This window comes from Cinclus cinclus, chromosome 1, assembly GCF_963662255.1.
Source record: "Cinclus cinclus chromosome 1, bCinCin1.1, whole genome shotgun sequence".
Taxonomy (NCBI): domain Eukaryota; kingdom Metazoa; phylum Chordata; class Aves; order Passeriformes; family Cinclidae; genus Cinclus; species Cinclus cinclus.
In genome coordinates, this window is record NC_085046.1 from 1155458 (window position 1) to 1177778 (window position 22321).

The 22321-nt window shown below is 47.9% G+C and overlaps 1 protein-coding gene across 2 annotated transcripts in view; it reads right to left on the reverse strand.

Annotated features, from left to right (window-relative positions):
* The window catches only part of PTH1R (parathyroid hormone 1 receptor), an 82094-nt gene that overhangs the window by 5320 nt on the left and 54453 nt on the right, over positions 1-22321 (reverse strand). The window contains exons 3-8 of one of the 2 annotated variants that reach the window (XM_062493138.1): positions 16765-16859; positions 14188-14374; positions 11610-11618; positions 10597-10750; positions 4649-4709; positions 2065-2131 (exon numbers count right to left, since the gene is read on the reverse strand). In XM_062493138.1, coding sequence (XP_062349122.1) covers positions 2065-2131; positions 4649-4709; positions 10597-10750; positions 11610-11618; positions 14188-14374; positions 16765-16859 — 573 coding nt within the window. The remainder of the gene's footprint in view (positions 1-2064; positions 2132-4648; positions 4710-10596; positions 10751-11609; positions 11619-14187; positions 14375-16764; positions 16860-22321) is intronic. The other variant, XM_062493131.1, reaches the window with a different exon arrangement.

Genomic DNA, 22321 nt, shown 5'->3' on the forward strand with positions numbered 1-22321 from the left:
AGATCCAAAAGAGATCTATGTTCCATCATCACTTCCATGACAGAAATCCCACCACAACCACCGGAGAGTTGGTCCCATGGTTAATTATCCTTCCTGGTAAAACCAGGAATTCCCTGAGCTGCTGAACCAGCAGGGCCTAGTTTGCCATGCCTTTGTCTCCTGTGGTTGGATTCCTTCTCCTTTATGGAGGTGCAAGCTCATTTGGAACTCTCTCCATAAAAAAAAGCAGGGAAGGTGGTGCCATACCCTTTCCATCACTGGGATATGAGTGAAAATTCTCTCCCGTATCCATTTCCCTGTTTTCATGAGGTTTGTGGGAATTTTACATCCCTGCAACCCCATTTCCTGAGTCCCATTTGGCTGAAATTTCCTGACTGGCACAGGAATTATAAGGGAGGAATGGATAAACCAACAGGCAAGGAAGCACAGAACCTGGGGGCATTTAATTCCTTGGAAATCATCTGGAGGGGAAAAACCAAGCAGGATTTGTGTCTCCATAGGAGCTTTTCCAGCTTTAAAGGCTCCAAAGTGGGATCTTGTTTTGCATTTGTCAGCAAAATTAAAGATGCCCAACTTTATCACACCAAGGAGGGAAACTCCTCTGATTTCCCCAAATGTGCTAAATTTGAAAAGAAACCCAGACGAAGGAATCGCATCCAAATTAGCAGAAAGTGGAGAGATTTTAAACCCCTCAGCCTCCAAAATCTCATCCAGAAAATGCAGGACTTAGTCCAGCAACGTGGGAATGGCAGAAGCGGCCAAGCGAACAATGGGAACCCACAGAAATCAAACAGACACAGCCCACGGAATATTTTTGCATAATAAACAGCTGCACTTGCAAATTGCCAGGGCACAGGCACAGCTTCCTGGAGAAACCTGATTTTTCCAAGGATGAGCCTCAGTTGGGCTCTTTCTTCTCTGCTAATTGGCCTTTGAATGGAATGCGATGGGGCCGCTGGAATTCCTTTAATTGAACCATCCGAACTTTCTTCTCCAGCCTCTGCTGCTCTATTTCCAAAGATGTGGTCTCGGTGATGCATTTCTTCCAGGGAATTGCTGGAGCCAGGTGGAGAATTTCCACCAAAAGGATGAAATCCAGCCCCCACCCCCAACTCCCCAAAAATATCACCTAATGGCACAGATGAGCACATCCACCTTGGAAAATTTCCTGCTCTTTGCAGTGTCTGGTGTTCTTCTCACCCACACTGAGCATCTTCCAAGGCCTCCTGATTTGTGAGGCAGGAGGAAGAACCTGATTCCAAACCCTCTGGATTTTGGAGAGATTCCTACCGGCTCCACTCGCGGATGGGTGGAGAGGGAGATGGGATTTGGGGGAGTGCGTGAGGTCTTTTACATGGATTCCACCAGGAGACTGAGCAACAGATAACCCCAAATAAAGAGAGGGGGGAAGAGGGTAATGAATGAATTAATTAGGCAATAATTGAGATAATTGAATTCACCTGGTGCAAATAATTAAATCTTATAATGCTCTCTCCGCCTTTGGAGAGCTCCTCCTGTGTTGGGATAATGTCACTTGGATCCTTCCTTTCCCCTCTGGCTCCTGGCCGGGGGTTGGAATAATCCGCCCTCAGTAATTAATATCCAATCAAAGCTGGGTTGGTTTCATTTCCCTTCCCACCTCGGGCTTCCCAATCTTTTATCAGTTCAGAGAGAATGGGATGACCCTGAAACATGCCTGGGAAAAGCCACAGACCCCAAATTCCATCTCTTCCCACTGGTGATACCTCGTAAGAACATGTTATCACCCCTGAGAGTTTCCAGGATCGTCTGGGATGCAAATATCACCTCGAATGTTGGTTTCATTAATGAGTTTAAAGTCTTGGCCCTAAAACTGTGGGATTTTTCTCTCCTTGAAGTCACTCACAAACCCCTCTGCCACATTCAGCTGCCAAAATTCCTGGCAGGACAAACACAAACCCCTCAAAGTGGATATGTAGGGATTATAAGGCAGGATTTTTGACAACAGCGTGATTAGAGCAGGAAATCCTGGATTGGCTCCCAGATCCCAAAGGCCTCCCAGCCCCTTCCTCATGCCATACTCACCACGATAGCTGCCAGGATGGGCACCTGAATAATCCACTTCAAATTGCCAGCACTCAAGTCCCAACACCTGAGGAGAGATCGACATCCTGTCAGGAAAGCATTGGAAGAATTATCGGCTCCAGAATTTCACAGGAAAAACCCCCCTGGAAGGATGAGTTCTTCCAAAGCCTGGTGGGAGGACTTTGATCTAACCCTGCCTGCACTCAGTGATACTTTGGGATATCCTTTTTCCTGCTGTTATACTACTAAAAATTGGGAATATCCCGATGGTTGGGATGGTTCTGCTCTCCAGAGGGTGAAGCTCCTTCCAGCTCTTGTCGCACTCATCCAGACTTGTCCCTTCCAGGAAGGAATGGATCCTTTTCCACTTCTTCACTTCCTCACCAGGAAAAAATCCTTACACTGAAAATAATCCAGGTTTCATGAACACAGGAGAGGCTGAACTGACGTAGGATCACAGAATCCTGGAATGGTTTGGGATGGAATGGACCTCAAAGATGATTTAATTCCAAATCCCTGCCATGGGAAAGAGGTTGCTCCAAGCCCCATCCAACCTGGCCTTGGACATTTCCAAGGATGGGGCAGCCAAAGCTTCTTGGGGTGACCTGTGCCAGGGCCTCCCCATCCTCACAGGGGAGAATTTTTCCCAATAACCCATCTAGCCTTGACCTCTGGCAGTGGGAAGCCATTCCCCGTGTCCTGACAAATAATCCCTCTCCACCTTCCCTCTTCAGTCCTGGATATGTCCCTGCTCATGGCCGGAGGTTGGATTAGGTGACCTTTAAATGTCTTTTACAGCCCAGCCATTCCATGATTCCCCCTTGGAATAAATCTGCATGCTTCCCACAGGGATGCATGGTGTCTGACACGCGGTGTTGGGGACAACGCTGGGGTTCCACACTCGCTTCCCGGCTCTCCTTCAACCCTGCCCTTCCAGGGAGACCCATCTAAATCTCCCCCAAAATCTTTATCTCCATCCACCTCCAGTCCTTATCCCAGTGAAGACTGGAAGGGCCAATTAATGACGTGGATATTGGGATGTTGGGATCCAATCCTCCACCTGCCAAGAAGGGACGAGCTCCTGGAAACTCCCAGGAGTTTCCAGCAGCCACTGGAAAAGCTGACCCAGTGTTAATTTGCTGGAACCCTGAAGCCCTGGGAGTTTTGAGCTTTCTGTGATTTCTGGGCACTGACCCCCAGGAGAACACTGCTTTTGACCTGAGGCCTTGGAGAAGGATCCCAAAATTTGAGTGATGGAGCTGGAATCACGGGTGTGTAGTTAAATAGGAGTGTGTGATTTCACATGGGGAAGGGTTTGGAATTTGGAGGTTTTAGAATATATGGGATAAGATGAAGAATTTTGTGTGTTGTTTCTTTCTGTCTTCTTGTTCCTTCTTCATGATTTCAGGTTGTAGTTTTTAGTTAGATAGTTATTACTACACTACAAGTCACAAGTGTTTGGTTATTGGGTCAAAAGTATAAATAATATAACTTAGTTCTTCACTGAACTATTTAGCTCTAAAAATCTTGTAGCTAGCCAGATTCAGCTCCATTTTCTCGCTTTTAACTGGTATTAAAAACTGGTATTACAAAACTATCTTTAGATAAAATTTAAGAAACAACCAAGTCCGAACATGAAAAATTCATCTCCTTCGTGTTTTTAATCCTAACTCTAAGTAAAAACAAAAGAAAATAACTACTAATAACTACTAATTAAGTAGTACAGTTAACCCATTACACGAATTATTCTGCTGGAATTCTCTCCAGCTCTGGAGACAGGAATACCACAGGCTTTTCTTGATCTGATCCAGGTAACCCTCCCATGGCAGCTCAGTTTTCCCAGGCCAGCTCCTCATGGAAGGCAAGGCTGGAAAGCCACGGGTGCTCCCTGGAAGCCTCTGTGAGGATGAGGCGGTGTCACAGATGTGTCACCCCTCAGTAGCTCTGCTACTCCACCTGTCCAAGCCTGGAGCTGAAATCCCCTTTGGAAAGCAGCATCTTCCCATGCAAAGCCAAATTTGGGAATTCCTGAGAACCCTCTGCTCGAGGACCCTGGGGACATGGAAGTGCTTGTGGGGTCAAGCCTGTGAATTTTGCAGGCAAGGCCAGCTTGGATGGAGCTTGGAGCAAACTGGGATAGTGAAAGGAGTCCCTGCCCATGGCAGGGGGGAACGGGATGAGCTTTAAGGTCTCTTCCAACTTAAACCATTCTGGGACTGTAAAATCCATGGAAGAGTTACAGTTCCACCACCCCACCACCACCAAACTTCTCTGGTTGGGCTGCAGCTGCTGTGTCCCAAATTCGTCCCCACTCATTCAGGATTTTTTCTGTCCTGTCCCTGCCCAGCTGTGACACAGTCCCTTTGTCCCTGGGGATAACAACTGCAGGTATTCCCATTTACTGAATCCTGCAAAATGCAAGGAAAAATTATCCTTCCCTTCCATCCACCGCCCTCCTCCAAAAGTTAATGACGTCAGAGTAGAATTCCAGCTCGGCCTCATTCTTTTTCCTTTCGAATTCACCCATAAATCTCATAAAACTTTGCACATGAAAGGGAGAGAAAGGAAACCCAGTGGGACTTACTCTGTGTCGGCCAGAGTGGCTCTGACGCTGGCCCACACTGTGACAAACACAGCAGGGAGTCCTGCAAAAGAACACAGGTGACACGGGGTCAGTGTGGGACTGAGGACTCCAGCACCAAAATTCCAGGTGGAGTGGGTTAAGGGAAGCTGGAAGGAGCAGTTTTTTATTATTCAGGCATAACTGGGGCTTGGAAAGGCTGAGCTGTGACATCTAGGAACTGAGCTGGTTCAGTTTGGGGTGCTCAGAATGAAGAGGAGCTGGAGCAAGTCCAGGGAAGGAAAAGGAGTTGGGAAGGTTCTGAAAAACTCCTGAGGGAGTTGGGAAAGGGGCTCAGCCCTGAGAAAAGGAGGCTCGGGGGGAACTTGTGGCTCTGCACAACTCCCTGACAGGAGGGGACAGCCAGAGGGGATTTGGGATCTGCTCCCAGGGAACAGGGACAGGAGGACAGGGAACGGCCTCAGGCTGGGCCAGGGGAGGTTTAGATTGGACATCAGCAGGAATTCCTTCTCCAAAAGAGATTGTTACACACTGGAAGTGCCCCAGGCACGGTCGAGTCCCCATCCCTGGAGGGATGTAACATCCATGTGGATGTGGTCATTGGGGACATGGTCAGGGGTGGCCTGGGCAGGGATGGGGGATGGCTGGAATCAATGATTTCCTGAGAGTTCTGGAACCTGAGAGACTGAAACTGGCTTTGGCCAATTCATCCCATGGGAAGAAGAGGAATCTGCTCTGGAACCAGCTGGGAGAGCTGGGAATGTTCCCCTGGAGAGGAGAAGGTTCCAGGGAGAGCTCAGAGCCCCTGGCAGGGCCTGAAGGGGCTCCAGGAGAGCTGGAGAGGGACTGGGGACAAGGCATGGAGGGACAGGACACAGGGAATGGCTTCACTGCCACAGGGCAGGGCTGGGTGGGATATTGGGATGGAATTCCTGGCTGAGAGGGTGGGGAGAGGCTGGGCTGGAATTCCCAGATTTGTTGTGGTTGTCCCTGGATCCCTGGAAGTGTCCCAGGCCAGGTTGGAGCAGCCTGGGACAGTGGGAGTTGTCCCTGTCCATGGCAGGGGTGGAATGGGATGATTCTCGAGACCCCTTCCCACCCAAACTATTCCATGATTCCATGATTATAATGGTTTTATCCAACACACCTTCTCCAAGATATTCCCACCCTTCCCTCACATAGGAAAGGTAGAGCAGGAGTCAGGCTCAGACAACTTCACCCAGAAAATCCCTGGATGGATTGGAAGCTCTGTTAAATATGAGAGAGCTGCTGCATGAAGCACAGAAATACTAAAATTTAGGATTATGCATCCAAGATATCCAGCCAAAAGTTCATTCTCAAATGAACCATCCTGATTTCAGCTATCCTGGGCCATCGTCTTTTCCCTGTGAAACGTGGAAAAAAAAATTCCCCAATATCCAAATGCAACCTTGTACTTTTTTTTTTTAGGGTCCAGTTATTTGTACAACCGAGTCCCCTACTGGCTTCCCTTAAAAAGCAGGATCCAATCCACAGTAGCTTCCACAAATTCGGGAAGAATGACCCCTTTCAGGTGGGAAAAAAAAAATTAAGAAATAAATAAAGGCGACATTTATCAGCGGGGACTGTGAAGAGGCTGTTCCCAGTCTAAGCTCACTGGGGCTCAGGGATAAGCCCAGGCTTAACTTTCAGCATGCACTTAAGTCTCATTAGGGTGCTTAAAGGTTTTCCTGACCACGGGGTGTGGAGCAGGGACGGCTGTGTCCCAAACCCGGGGACAACGGGGCCCTTATCCAGGCTGGGAGCTGGGAATGCCGAGGTAATATAAGAAAGCATAAATAATTAAACACAGAGCCTCACTCAGGCCCAGCGCTCCTACAAAGCCACATTTATAAGGAATTTATCCCGCTCCACAATTCCCTGTGTTGCTGGCATTGGGAAGAAAATCCTTGACCTGTTGCGCTGGGAACTTGGAGAGAGGGAAGTGAGGGCTCGGGGAAGGTGACAGGCACCAGGTCTTTCCTCCTCCCTGGAATCCACCTATCCATGGAAAGCAGGGCAGGCTCTGGAAAATCATCCAAGGTTTAAATGGATTGAATGTTTTGGTGCTCTTTCAGTTTGTATCCATGGAGGAACTGCCATGTTGAAAGGCTGTCCATGAAGTATTGGATATTCCCACTACAGCCAAGCTCTAAGTCTGAAGGATTATTTTTTTGGGGGGGGGGGGGGAGATCTGGATATATTTGACAGGAATTTGTTCTCCTCTTGCCCATCCTGAGCTTCAGAAGAGACACAATTCCCATTCTTACTAATCCTGCACTAACTTCAAGATCCCAAGAAATAATAAAATACTCAGGGGAAAAGAGTTATCCCTAAAAATTCCAATGTGTGCATGGACAGATGGAGGGAGGGAGGGAGGGAGGAAGGGAGGGAGGGAGGGAGGGATGGATGGATGGATGGATGGATGGATGGATGGATGGATATTGGGATGGATGGATGGATGGATGGATGGATGGATGGATGGATGGATGGAAGGATGGATGGATGGATGGATGGATGGATGGATGGATGGATGGGTACATGGATGGGTACATGGATGGATACATGGATACATGGATGGATAGATGGACGTCCTCCCCCAGCTCCAGCCCAGCCCTGCCATGCCGTCAGTGACTCGTACAGAATCCACATTGTATGCGCTGTGCATTTCCAGCCCCACACACAGTGTGTACAATGCAGGTGCTATAAAGTCAGGAATCTCCCCAGCAGCTGGAAAATGGGAAAGATCTGCTGGCCGCCCCATCCCCCCTCCCCGAGGGCTTTTCCTATTTCTGTGTCTCCCAGCAGCTGGAAAAATGGATTTCATGCATGTGGAGTGAGGGAGTCACTGCTGGAAGGGAGTTCAGGAATAAAGACCTCGTGTAGGTCTGGGATTTCTGGTCTCAGTTCCCTAGGATTTAAAAGCCTCTCTGAGGAACAATGCCTGTGTTTTACGAGTCCCTCTGCATCCCTTTTTCCTGATGTTAAATGGGAATAAAAATTATATTTTGAAGCCTCTGGTCCTGCTTGGTAAAGATTTTTTTTGGGGAAGGATTATTCCTGCTTGGATAAACACACAGGGCTCATCATCATGGATTTTCAGAGTATCTCCCACCATCCTTTTTATCTTTTCCAGGTGCCCCTGCAATCCCTGATTTGCTGAAATCCAGGGCAGCCCAGCCGTGTGTGTGGGAATTAACGCGGTGTGGAGGAAAAACGCCAATGGAATCAGCTTGGGTTTCCCAGCTATTGGTCATGGTTCCTAAACTTCCTTCAAGAAACAGCTGCAGGGAGCTGGGAGTTTCCCAAGGGATTCATTGTGGCCCATAATGTCATTATTTATTTATTTTGGGTGGGTGCTGGCATGGAATGAGTTCCTTTCCGTCAGCAGGGTCTCCCTTGGAAGAAGGGAATTGAGGACTTCGATGGAGCTTGTGCCAGTGAGGATGTGGACTGAAAATACTGGACAGAAATCTATGGAGATGACATCAAAGAATTGCTCTTTGTCCTGCTTTACCCAGATACAAGATGTTGTAGGGTGATTTTCGCTCCCTGTTTCCACCTTGGGAGTTTCCAGGCAGGAAAAACTCAATGCTGATTATTGCCAGAATATTCCAATTTGGGAGCAAATCTGTCTTTTCTGCGGAATAATTATTTATCCCTGATTCCCCGTCACTCATTTGCTGCGGTGTGGGCAGGATCCAGTGCCCGCTGCAGGGAACTGGAATTTTTCCACCGTCTCCAGCAGCTTCTGGATCGGTTTGCCCTTTGCAGTGCCCAAAAATTATCCAAACAATCCGCCTGAGCGGGTGCCTGTGCGGACATTATCATCCCAATCCAAACAAAGCAATCCCAACTGCCACCGGAGGGATTGTGTGTTCTCATTCCAGAGACATTTCCAGGGGCAGCCTCAGGCTCCTGGAAGCCCAGGGATGCTGGCTGTTGTGACAGGTGTGACTCCAGCCTTGTGGTCGCCCTGATAAAATGATTATTCCCTGGCAGCAGATTATTCCCTTAACGAGAGCAATCCCTGCCTGTCCCAGCGTTTTCCTTTGGTTTTGCTTGTTAAACACATGGCATTATTTTCCAGCTGCTTCCCACTCCTCCTGAATTCCCTCTGGGGAATTGCTTCTTTAAGTCTGCTTTTTGCAGCTTAGTGTTTTTTGGTTTTTTTTTTTTTTTTTTTTTGAGAGGAAGTTTTTTTACAGAGCCTGAAGGTTTGGAGGAAGATGAGTTTATTTCTCTTTTCTAATTTAATTTAGCTGGGGTTTTGTTCATTTGCTTTAGCAAAGAGGTGCCATCCAAAGCCCTTTCTGTCCCTCAGCAGCTGAGATAAGAAATGCCAAATCCCCAAAATAGAATCCCAGAATGATCTGGGTTACGAGGGACCTTAAATCCCATCCCATTCCACCCCCTGCCAAGGGCAGGGACAACTTCCACTATCCAGGTTGCTCCAAGCCCCATCAAATGTCTCCTAATTTGTTGATTTTTCCCAAAATTTTTCCTGCCGTCTTGGACTAGGCTTTTCCTGAGCAATGGATTCCCACTTTGGAGTATTTCTATATTTACACTTCCCATCCTTATGATCCGTCAGCACCAGCAGATTCTGACCTATGGAGCAGCTGAACAGGAGGTTTGGAAGCAGCTTCTTCCCCGTACCCCATTTAGGAAGGAGAAAAGCTAGAGAGAGCCCTGTCCTGGAGCACTGAATCCCAAAATTCTGCAATCCTTCGTAAAATCAGTCCTGTGCTCCCTGCCTTGCTCCAAGCTCCACCATTAGAGAGAGCCACCAACATTTTTCCCTAAAAATCTGGAATGGGGCTGGGGTGATGCACACCTGATCCTTGTCCTAAAATGCAGCCAGGATGTGGCCAGGTGGATTTGGGATATGGAATTTGGGAAGTGGGGCTGGGCCAGGTAACCACAGCCCCTCTCCAGACCGGTTTTCCTGCTGTAATTCCTGTTAAAACCCTTCCTTTACATCCTCAAGGATCATCAGAGACATCCCCTGTTCTCCTCCCAGCCTCCAGACTCCAAGACAACTGTGGGCAGTTGTTTTATTGTCCCAGCACCTCGTAACTCCTGGGAAGCCAAAATTAAAGCCAGGAGTGAACAGAAATCCCATTCTCCTCCAAAATGTTCGTGCCCACAATGTCTTCTCCTAATGAGCCCCTTCCCTGCACCCACATCCCGCCCCTTTCTCATTACTCAGGGAAAAGATGCCCAAGTTGAAAGAAAAGGAAAATAAAAAAGTCTTCCCCACAAATTGCAGGTTTCCAGTGGTGTTCCAAGGCTCAGGAGACCTCAGGGATTTGAACCAGCTGAGGTTTGAGGGAGGAAATCAGAGCTTGGGGCTCTCATTGGGAGCAGATGCTCAAAACCTCCCACAGATTCCTGCCCCTCCAGCTCAGCACTGGTTTCTCAGCAGGAGATCCTGGGAAGAGATGGGGATAAATCCCTGAAATTGGCTGTCTTACCCCAAATTTAGCCCTCACATTTCCTGCCCAGGAAGGGTGGCAGAATGTGGGGGTGCTGAAGCACCACCAGAGATTTGTGGCTGCCCCTGGGTCCCTGGAAGTGTCCAAGGCCAGGCTGGACAGGGCTTGGAGCAGCCTCAGGTATTGGGAGGTGTCCCTGCCCATGGAATGGGTGGGACTGGATGTGCTTTAAGGTCCCTCCCAACCCCAGCCCATCCTGGGATTTCCTGGCTCTTTGTGCTGCCCCTCCAAGCCTGGACTGATCCTTCTGGAGACCTTGGAAGAGCCACAGTGTGAACACCACAATTATGGAATGATAAAAACTTCCCAGGAAGGAAAACCTGTCCTTGCAAGAGTCCCAACCTTCCTCCATCCCCTCTCCCAAATTTCTGTGCACCCACAGTTTCCTTCAAGAGCCACCTCCAGGAGGCTTTTCCAGGACCAGCCATGACTTACCCCAGCCAAATAACGTGAATCCCCAAAGATATTTCTTCTCTGAGAAAAATGCCATGAAGATGAGGCTGTGGAGATAGAGCCCTTCCACCAGGATCCAGTAGTAATTGGTCGCCAGGAAGTAGAGGAAGAAGGTGACAGCCACTTTACAGCCCACCTGCAGCCACCACAGGAGGAGAGAGAAGGAACATGGCGTGAAATTCCTGTGCTGCACAAACACATTGAGGTGGGGTGGGAAACTAGGTGGAGGAAGGGAAAGAATTAAATCAGAGAGTGTTTTTTTTATCAGGGGCAAAATCTGTGCAAGAATAGGAAAGTTAAGAAAAAACTCCTGAGCCAAACATGATTTTCCCTACAGCAGGTGAGGTGGGAAGTGGAAAAAAAGGAGATGATGGCCTGGTCCTGCTCGGTCCCAACCTGGTGATGAGCGGCTCACGCTTCCTAGAGCAGCTGGGTTCCATCTTTCCCTTTCTTCCGCCTTTTCCTTGTGTTTCATCTTTCCCTGTCTTCCATTTCTCCTTGTGTTTCATCTCTCCCTGTCTCCCATCTTTTCCCTCCATTTTATATTTTCCCTGTGTTCCTTGTTCCTGCTGGAGGCCAAAGGGCCTTTGCCAAGTTGTCCTGGCCAGGGTGTCCTGCTAAAGTCACAGCACTGGGAATTCCAACTCCTCCCTCAGCTCAAGGTGGGATGGAGTCACCCCATCCTGTCAAGGATGTCCACGGCAGGATCCTCCAGGGCTGTTTGTCCATCCTCAATTATTGGGAACCACTGCAGATGGCTCCTGCTGCCTTTGGAGCCAGGAGTTCCAAGAGCAAACAGGACCTGGAGATTTTTCCCTGGTAATCTCAAGGTGCTCAGGAGCAGACCTGAGCTGCAAGGTGGGAGATCTGGGAGAGAATTCCAGAACATCCTGGTGTTAAGCTGAGCTCTTGCTCCACACTGAACTGAAATCCTTTAATTTTTGGAGAGCAAAACCCCGAGTGTGAGCCAGCACTCCCTCGGGACAGAGTGGGACAAAGCCACCCTTCTTCCAAATTTCTCAGCCCCAGCAGAGAAAAGCTGCAAAATATTGGTGCCACTTTGGGATTTATCAGTACAAAGCCAGCTCTTGTCAGCGTGGATATCCTTGGAGTCTGGGAAATCGGATTTCCCAGGAATTCTGTGGATGCCACATCCCTCGGCCCATCTTTGTGCTGTCCCTTTCATTTGAGGGGAAAGCAAAGGATTGACAGCAAGTGCCATTAACAGTACCTTGGAAATAAAAAGGGAATTTTTTTTATCCTGGCACAGCTCTTTTGTTAATTGTTCATCCATCAATATACACAACTGTACATTTATTTGCATATCGATAAGATGTGCGGACATTGCACTCGTTTTCTTTCATAGACAGAGGGAGTTAAAATAGATTAATTAAAAATCCCTCTAAATTAATTATTATTTTAATATTAAAATTATATTATGTCTATATTATATTGATATTTATTTCTTATATATTTATATCACATTTAATAAGACATAAAATAAATAAATTATAATATATACACAATAAATAATATAATATAATATAATATAATATAATATAATATAATATAATATAATACTGATACTATTTTATATTATCATTATATATTATTCTAATGTTCTATAAAATAAATAAAATATAATTTAATAATGTTATTATAAAAATTATAAAATAATAAATTATAAACCACATAAGTAATGAATATAATTAATATGTTAATAATAAATGTATATTATATCATGCTATATTCATAACTGTTTATATATTATATTAATTATATTATTATTATTATTATTATTATTATTATTATTATTATTATATTAAATCCATCTGGTTTGATAATATTTTCTATACTTTTTTTTTATATTTATTGCCTCATACAGGGAATGTGAGGCAGTAATTGCAAAGTTCCCACTTCATTTGGAAACAAAAATCCATTAATTATCCCCTTTGTTGCTTGTTTGCCTTGCAATTCCAAAGAGTGGGAAATGCCATTAAATGCTAATATCCAAAGAATGCCATAGATTATCCTAATTATTCCTCATAATGAGCCCGGCACGAGGAGAAACACCAAACAATGCTGTGAAACAATTTGTGTTCTTTCTGAAAAAAAAATGAGAGTTTTGGAGCGTGTTGAGTGCGAATCTGTAAATTAATGACACGGATCTCCGGGACGGGAGAGGAACACAATGACAAAGTTCCACTTGGGACACTCGGACGCCCAGTGGGACATTCCCAAATCCTCTGATTTTTCACAGGGTGTTGCTGGCGGGGAAAGGCTTGAGAAGCCAAGCAAATCCACAGGCAGGAAGTTTATCCCAGGATCCTTGAGGTTGGAAAAGACCTCCAAGACCATTGAGTCCAAACCGTGCCTGATCCCCATCGGAACTCCCAAGTGCCACATTCAGGAATTCCTTGGACATGTCCGGGGGGTGGGGGGGGGACGACTCCAAACCCTCCATGGCACTTCCGAGGCCTGAACACCCTTTCCATGGAGAAATTCCCGCTGGTGTCCAGCCTGACCCTCCCCTGAGGCTGTTCCCTCTCCACCTGTCCCTGTTCCCTGGGAGCAGAGCCCGATCCCCCCCAGCTGTCCCCTCCTGCCACGGAGCTGTGGGAAGTGAGAAGGTGCCTTATCCAGGACTCCATGGGAAATCCACGACGGGAACAACGACAAGGAGAGCCGAGAGCTTCAGGGTGTGGGAGATGTGAGGATGGCCTTCATCCCCCCGAGCACGTGGACAACACGGATATTGCCATCAGAGATCTCCACGCAGTGAAATCCCCATGGAATTTTGGGGAAGAGTCCCACTGACCTCGCTTCCATTTTTTATTTTGGGATGTTGACTCTGCCTGGGTGGACTGTGTTGACTCAACCAACCATAAATGGAACCTGAGGCTCAGGTCGGACACCAGGAAGAATTTCCTCATGGAAAGGGTGGTCAGGCTTTGGAAGTGCCCAGGGAGGTTTGCAGTGCCCATCCCTGGAGGTGTCCCAGGAATTCCTGGATGTGGCACTCAGGGCTCTGGGCTGGGGACAAGGCTGGGATTGGGGACCGACCAACCATTCCAAGGTTGGATGACCTTGGAATTCTTTTCCAACCTCAATGACTCTGTCCAAGGTGTCTCTCATGGACACCACCTCCTTTCTGCAGATGAACCCCCCTTTCCCATGACACCACATCCTCCCCCCATTTTCCCTTCCAAAATGTCTTTCTTTTTCATATGGGAGGGAGAAAAGTCATGCATTCCCCATCTGTGGAAGTGCTGTGAGCCGAGCTGGATGTGCCTTGAGCTGGGATGCTCAGGAGTGTTTCCACAGCCATAAATTCCAGGGGGTATCTGGGGAATGTAGATGGGAATCGAACCATCAACTTTGACTGCCATGGGAGCAGCTTTTGCTTAGCTCAGGAATTGGGAATCCCTCTGGACCAATGGATGGAGAATGGGAAAGGATGGGAAGAGGCTGTGAAAGACAAGTAGGGTGCAAAACTCCCCAAAAGAGGGAAAGTGTTGAACAGGGAGGACAAAGACACGAATCCTGGAAAAACACCGCTCTGGGAATACTCACAAACTGCGATTTATCCGCTGGAGGTGCTTCTGTGATGGATTTCAAGTCCTCCTCGGAGATCCTCTCCATCTCCTCCAGGGCTGACCCGGAGTACAGGACCGCATCCTTCACGAAGATGCTGACAGCCCTCAGCATGAAGGACACAAACAGGTGCATGTGGATGTAGTTCCTAGTGCAGTGCAAACGTCTGGAACAGGACAGGAAGGATGGGGAAGTTGAGTCCAGCTGCTGGGTGGAGTCAGGGATGCTTCTGGATCTGGAGAGCCCCCAAACCAGAACTGTGTCCCCATAGGGAGCAGAGTGGGTGTCACCACTCCTTGCTCTCCCAAAGGGTTGGAAAATGGATTGATGCCTTTTCCAGGGGCTTCAGGGAATCATGGAATGGTTTGGAATGGATGGGACTTCAAGCCCATCCCATTCCACCCCTGCCATGGGCAGGGACAGCTCCCAGTATCCCAGGCTGCTCCAAGCCCCGTTGTCCAACCTGGCCTTGGGGCAGCCACAGCTTCTCTGAGATTTCCATCCCATCCCCTCTCCACCCTCCCAGCCAGGAATTCCCACCTAAAATCTGCTCTAACCCTGCCCTCTGGCAGTGGGAAGCCATTCCCACTCCCCTATCCACTCTTGCCCTTGGATTCCAGAGGCTTCAGAACTTGGAGCCACTGGAAAACTCACAGAGCTTCCTGTAAACCATTATTTTTTTTCCTCCAGCTCAATTTAGGAGCAACTTCAGCAGTAACTCCGGCGTGCTGGGCTGTTCTCCCTGTTTTCCTGCTGTAAATGTTATCCTTTGGAGCAGTTTTTGGGCTCCACCCCAGCAGCGGCAGCAGTGACCCCACAAATCCCGGTTGTAAAGCGCTTTAAGGTCCTTTGTGGAGGAAAAGCTTTTTTGGGCACGGTGAGAGATGAGTGGGTCAGAACCAGGAAGAAGAGGTGTATTTTAGAACCAGGAATCAAGATTTTGGGAAGAAGGAACAGACCTCTTGGGATCCCCTCTGTGCTCTGGAGCTCCGGAGTGCCGTGCCAGGATTTATGAACGGATTTATACCCTTTTAAATCCCATTAATCTGCACTAATTAAAGGCTGTGTTTTTATCCCTTTTGCAGGATGTCATGATAACAACACCAGTTGTTCCCTGTGCTTTTATAATCCAAATTACTCCAAGTGGAACTGATGAGGTTTAAACGAGGATTGGCTTCGTTCCCTGCATTTGAAAGGGAGTCAGTGAATCTCTGGATTATCGAGGATAAAATCTGGCTTGATCCCTGTTGCTGCTCTGATCCTTGGGATAAAGATGCTCCAGCACGGTTGCCCAGGTGGTCTGGGCTGGAAATGAAGTGCTCTGAGTGGGATAAAGATACGGATAAAGAGCAAGCCAGGATTTCTCTTGCACCCGCGGACATGGAATATTTTAACAACCTTGCCAGTGTCCAGTGGGAAATGAATGGGAGGGAAAAGGCTGGGAAAACAGGAGTGTGGTGGAGGGATGGGGTCTGCAGTTCCCTTTGGATTGGGTCTGTCACGGATTTGGGATTTGCCGTCCAAGCAAACCCCCCTGACCTTGTGCTGTCTGCTGAGAGCTCGGAGCACTTTCAGGGTCCAAAGCCACACACTTCATTCCCAGTGTTCCATGTCCAGGGCTTGGTTCAAAGTTTCCCAAATCCCCCTGCAGACACCACGTGCCTGTTTCGGCTCCCACCAGCTCTTGCCCAGGTCCTGCTGTGTTTTTTTTTTTAGGAGAAGACACGAGCGGACATTGAAGGGAAGCAAATCTGGGGCTCAGGGTTTGGGGCTCACCAGACAGAAAATTCCCAAAGGACAAATTCCTGGATATGGGTGACACTTTTCATCCCTCCCATCCCATGCTCTCTGCGCCAGCAAGAATCCCAGAATCCCAGAATTGTTTGGGCTGGAAGGAACCTTAAAGGTCATCCCATTCCAACTCCGACACCTTCCACTATTCCAGGGTGCTCCCTGTCCAACTTGGCCTTGGACACTTCCAGGGATGGAAGATGAAACACTGGATTGAGGAATGGATAATAAGTGTTATTTAGGGGTCAAAATCCCTTGGTCTGGATTGTGGGAAGGGAGGGGACACAATGGATCCAGGAGGGTCATTTTTGGATCCCTGGGAAGAGCAGCAGTGTGGGGACTCAGCCTGGGAGTTTTCCATCCCTTTCAGCTGGTTTATCCTTCATGAACATTCGGATTTAGAGTGGAATATCCTTCAGGAAATCTTATTTCCCTGCAAATCAGACATCTAAAACTAAGCCAGTCACCTGCAGGGACAAGAGGGACAGAAAATCCTGGACAATATTCCAAGGGATTCCTGGAGACTCCCCTCTTCCTGTTTGCTACAAAGAGGGCCTGGAAAACTCCACCTGAGGGAAGGGGAAGGAATTCCAACATCCCGCCCACCATCCCCCAGGAAGTTTTCCCTAAGATACCCTAACACAGCCCAAATCACAGATGCCACCACCACCACCACCACCACTGGTGGCTACCTGAACAATTTTATCCTTGCGGAAAAACCCGAGGCTTTTCCAGTGTCGCTTAGGTAAAAACAGAGCCGCCTACCTGAAGTATCCCAGGATAAGGACAGCAACTGTGAGGGATCCCAGGGAGATGGAGTATCCAACAGTATAAATCAAATAGAGGCGATCAAAGACCTCCTGCAGCAGAAATGATGGAGAAAACAGCGTCACTTTGGGAACGCAGCCCTACGGTGCCACACAACCCTGGCAGCGCACGGAGCCCAGATCCTTTGGGAATCCCGTCTGTTCTGGCAGCTTGGGAAGGGGGTTTGTGTTCCCTGAGGTGGGGAGATGGGATTTTTCCCAAGGGATTTGTGAGGGAGTTGGATTATTCCCATACCTGGGAATTTCGCAGCGTTTTCATCCCAAAGGAACCCAAAGCGCTTTACAAACTCCTGGACCAGCCCCTATCACTTGGGAAATTTTTACCTGGGAAAAATGCCTGTGGAGCTGGGAATTATTGTGGGGCATTAATGGTGGAGTGGGGTTCATCCTATACCTAGGAATTTTGCTGCATTTTCATCCCAAAGGAACCCAAAGCGCTTTACAAACTCCTGGCCCAGTCTGGGGATCACTTGGAAATTTTTACCTGGACAAAATGCCTGCTGAGCTGGGAATTTTGCAAGGGATTAATGATGGAGTGGGGTTCATCCCAAACCTGGGAATTTCACTGCGTTTTCATCCCAAAGGAACCCAAAGCACTTTACAAACTCCTGGACCAGCCCTTATCACTTGGGAATTTTTACCTGGGAAAAATGCCTGCTGATCTGGGAATTTTGCTGGAATTGCACAATCTAGCAGTTGCTGGATGACTGATGTTCAGCCTGGGGGAGTGCAACCCACATGAGAAAACACGGGAAGGAAATACTTTGGCTATGGGATATGAGGAAAAAAAAAATCACCTGCGTTTATTTTTCCCTCTTTTAAATCCCAAGCAGCCTCTGCCTGTGGTTATCCAATCCAGACACAACCTGAGTTTGCCAAAATCCCATTGGAAAAGGCCCTGTCACAGGAGAGTTCCTAATAATTAATCCTCCAGGAAGTTTTAGGTTGCTGTTTTCTAAAGCTGGCCTTGAAAACCCTGAGGTTTCCATCAAATATTGGGATATTTTCTTTGATCCTGCTGGGACTTGCAGATGAACTCAGGGATTCCTGGAAAGGGTTAAAATGCCTGCCCCCATTCCAGCCTGTCCTGCCTTTCCCAGACTGATTTTAGCAATAAATCCCAAAAAAAACCTCAACCAATTCAGCATCTTTCTCCTCATTCCCTCCTTTCCCTCGCCCTGCCCACGGGGCTGCAATAACGTCAGGAATGCTGAGCTCTGAATGACAGCTCTGATTGGGATTTGAGGCTTGGAATGCTGTCCTGGAATGCCAAACCACAGCCCTATTACATCAGAATCCGCAGATTTGGGAATGTTTCTCTGCGGTTTGCACTGGAGGAGCGAAGCCCTTGCCAATATTAATTTACTGAGTGTGTCTGTGCGTATTTATGGGATATTTTTATAGATTTTTATAGATCTGTCTGTGCAGGCAGCAGGCCCTGAAAAGCTAAGAAGAGGAGATTTCAAAGCTTTCAGGGAAAAATACCCTGGCGTGATTTTTCCTGCTGCCAAGCTGGAATCCTCTTGGAGCTGGAATATGTTTGCCTCCATAGTAAAAAAAATTAAATAAATTTTTTTAAAAAAATTAAAAATCTCACTCCAAGGTGGGAATTCTCAATAATCCAACAGTTGTGAGGCCTGAACAAAACATCCTTGAGCCCCGTTCAGAAGTTTCACTGGAAGATCCACGTTCCTATGGGCAGGAATGGCCTTGGGAAGAGCCTCTGGATTGGCAGGAGGTTTTGGAAGGCTGAGTGCTCTGAGGGACCACAGGGCCTCTCTTCAAAAGGAGGTTGAGTGACACAGAAAGCCTCTCCTGGAGTCCTCCTTGGAGAAGGAGGTTTCCCAAATCCTGTCTGGAAAGCTGTTGGGAAACGTGGTTTCTCGGATGGGGTACTCAGATCCTTGGGGAAAGCCTTTGGAGCAGAAAATTGAAGTTCTCCTCTTTCACTTCTCCCTCACTCGGACTGGTAATTTCCAGGAGCTTTTCCTCCCTGGATTTACCCATGAGGGGGAAAAAAAAAGTCTCCAAAGGAATTCCAGTTCTTCCGAGGGAGGTCCTGGCTCTATGAAAACCACAATGAACAACCAGGAAAGATCCTCCAGGTAGGAAAATACTGAATGATCTGCATGGAATTGAAAATGATCTGCATGGAATGGCTGCAAGGATGATCTCCACAGTCTGAGGAGCATCCTCAGGGAGATGACGTGTGGACGGGAAGTTAAATAATTCCCAGAAAAACCACCAAGGTCATGATGGCCAAGCCATGGACACAACCTGGAGCTCCATCACTCCAGGAAGTTCCCTCCTGAATTCTCCTGGAAGTCCAGCCTGAGGAGAGACTGACCATCCCTGGTCATCCATTGCCAATCCCGGCCTTGCCGTGAGATCCTGGTTGATAAAGTGTGCTAACTAACCCAAGGTAATTTAATTTAATTATCATTTAATCAACATGTTCAGGGCTTTGAGCGGCCTGGGCTGGTGGAGGTGTCCCTGCCCATGACAGAGCTGGAGCTGGCTGCACTTCAAGGTCTCTTCCAACCCCAAACAATTCAGGATTCCACGATTCCATGAATTTGATTCCTGCAGGAACCCTCCACTCTTTCAACTGTTGCCATGTGTGCAAAAGGAAAAGGAAAACCAGATGGAGCAGGGATTTTTCTGGTGGCAAATCCTATCTTGAGTTTCACGGAGCTGTGCCCTGTATCCAAATTTTTCCTTTCATCCTTTTTATTCCCCTTTGGCAAGACACTAGCAGCACTCGGGCTGTGAAGCCGGGAGGGATCCAGTGGATTTTTTTGAGGAATGGGAAAGCTGTGAAGGGTGGGATCAGCAGCACAAGGGGGCTGGAAGCATAAATAAGGATTTTCCAGATGGAATTTCTGCAAAGTTTCTCTGAGCTGCTGATTCAGCTGTTGTTAAGGACACGTTTGGAATTGGGGGTTTGAAAACCAGAAGAATCTCTGTCCTTGCTTTTCTTGTCTTTTCCTTTTTCTTTTATTCTTTTTTTTTTCTTTTTTTTTTTTTTGGACAGGAAAATGGGACTAAATAAAAATCTAAATGGGATGTTCGCAAAATGGGATATTCACAAAATGGGATCTTCATCAAAAGGCACAGAACAGGCACTGATTTCCAAGGCCTCAGGGAAATCTTTGAGTGTTGATGATGCTGCTCCTGCAGGACTCTGTTCCCCTCATCCATCGAGATTCCAGGCTCTTAAATCCTCCCAAATCCTCCCACTCTGGAGAGTGACTGGGATCAGCTCTCACAAAAGATCCCCAATTTAGCCTCAGACACCCCAATTTACTCTCAGACACCCCAATTTAGACCTGCATGTCCATAAAAATCATCTTTAAGCTCCTTTCCAACCCAAACCATTCCAGGATTCTCGGATTCTATTTCCAGGAATGCACCAGACCAAATCCACAGGCATGAAATGAGGATGGCACCTCGGGGTTAATTGAATTTAGGAACAAAATCTCTCTCACATATTTTTTTTTTTTTTTTTATTCCTACATGGACTTTAAAACCTCTGCCCATGTCCTGCTGCAAACGCCTGGAACTTTGCTGGCATTCCTTTGGGTAATTCGGGATAAGACAATCCAAACCCATTCCTGTGCTGTCACTTTGAGGCTCCACAAAGTTGTTTGCTTTTCCCAGGACCCCAGAGATCTCCGGGATTGCTGTTTGGAACAATGGAGTTTAGATAAAGCAGCCCTGCCACACGCTGGGCTCTTCCCATTGTGTTTGGAAAGGGACAGATTCTCCCGGCCCCTCCGAAATCCCGGGAAGCCGTAAAACCTTCCCGCTACAAATGAGCAGGAGGAGATGAAGACAGGATTGAGGTCGGATTTTAGGATGGCCCATCCTGCTGGTGGTTCCCAAGCTGAGCCAACCTCCCAAGTTGCTGGCTCAGGCTCTCCTTTCCCAGGATTTTGGGAGATGGAGATCCCGTTCACCCTTCAGCTCATCCCTGGAAAGAGGATGGGTTTTACCTGCTTTAAAAATACCTGTGTTTGCCATTCCTGATCATTCAGGGGAGATGGAAATGAGGGGAATTCCTGGGTTTTGACCCAAACATGCCAGGGCTGGTGTCAGTGTTGGAAAAAAGTGACCGGAAAAATGATCCTGATGTTTATGGCTGGGTGTGTGGAAGGTTAAGGGATCCACAGCCAGTATGGAATTTGGGGAGAAATGGGCTAAAAAGCCGCCTGAGGTTCATCACTTTTTCATTTGTGCTGCATTTTATCCAAAGACTGAGGAGTTCCAGGAATACAGGTCACGCTCGGTCCTGGTTTTAAGGGAATTTAGGGAACAAAGGAGAAGGGCCAGGCCAAAGGTTCTTTTAACTCTGCTCCCTGAATCCTTCATGGCCAGGAAAGGGGGCTTAGGGAAGAGTGTGGGAAAAGAAAAAATCCACAATAAATGTGATTTGGAGCTGCTGGAGCGAATCCAGAGGAAGCCCCAAAACTGCTCCATGGCTGGAACCAGGCTGGGAGAGCTGGGAATGTTCACCTGGAGAGGAGAAGGCTCCAGGGAGAGCTCAGAGCCCCTGGCAGGGCCTGAAGGGGCTCCAGGAGAGCTGGAGAGGGACTGGGGACAAGGCATGGAGGGACAGGACACAGGGAATGGCTTTGAGATGAAAGAAGTGGATTTAGATGGGATATTGGGAAGGAATTCCTGGCTGGGAGGATGGGGAATGATGGGAATGGAATTCCCAGATTTGCTGTGGCTGTCCCTGGATCCCTGGAAGCGTCCAAGGCCAGGCTGGACGGGGCTTGGAGCAGCCAGGGAGAGTGGAAGGTGTCCAAGACGATCCAGTGCCACCCCTGCCATGGAAGGGACAATTCCCAGGCTGCTCCAAGCCCTTTCCAACCTGACCTGGGACACTTCCAGCCGATTGTTCCCTCCCTCTTTAATGTTCCCTGGAATGAATCTGAAGAAACACTTCCCGGGATTGCTTCATCCAACCTGGCTAAAGGAGGAATCAACCTCCAGGGCTGCCGTTTCCCATCCTCCAGTGGGAATTCTCCCTGAGGAGGCAGTGCAGGAGCTGTTGCTCCCGGGGCAGTTACGAGCTGTTAATTCTGCAGCCTCTGATGGCTTTAACACACTTCGCTCTTCGCAGAGAGCGGTTTCCGAGCTGCTCCGTGTGTCAAATAATCCCCATTTATTCCAGCCAGGACACCAACATGCTCTGGGGCCCTCTGTTTGCTGCTTTGGCCAACCTTAAAATTATCCCAGCGTGGCTAAAATGGGAAAACTCCCCACCTAAACAAACAACCCTGGCTGGAGATGTGTGCACACGCACCCGGTGTTTGTTTAGGTGTGGATATCTCCAGCTATCTATAGGTTCAGGCCTATTTCCAGAGATAGCCAGCAATTCCGTATATTTATAGCCACAGACAGGTTTTTTTTTGTTGCTGTTTTTTGTTTTTTTTTTTCCTCTAAAAGCCCAGTTTCTTAAAATTCCCTCTGGTTGCATCTGCTCAGAG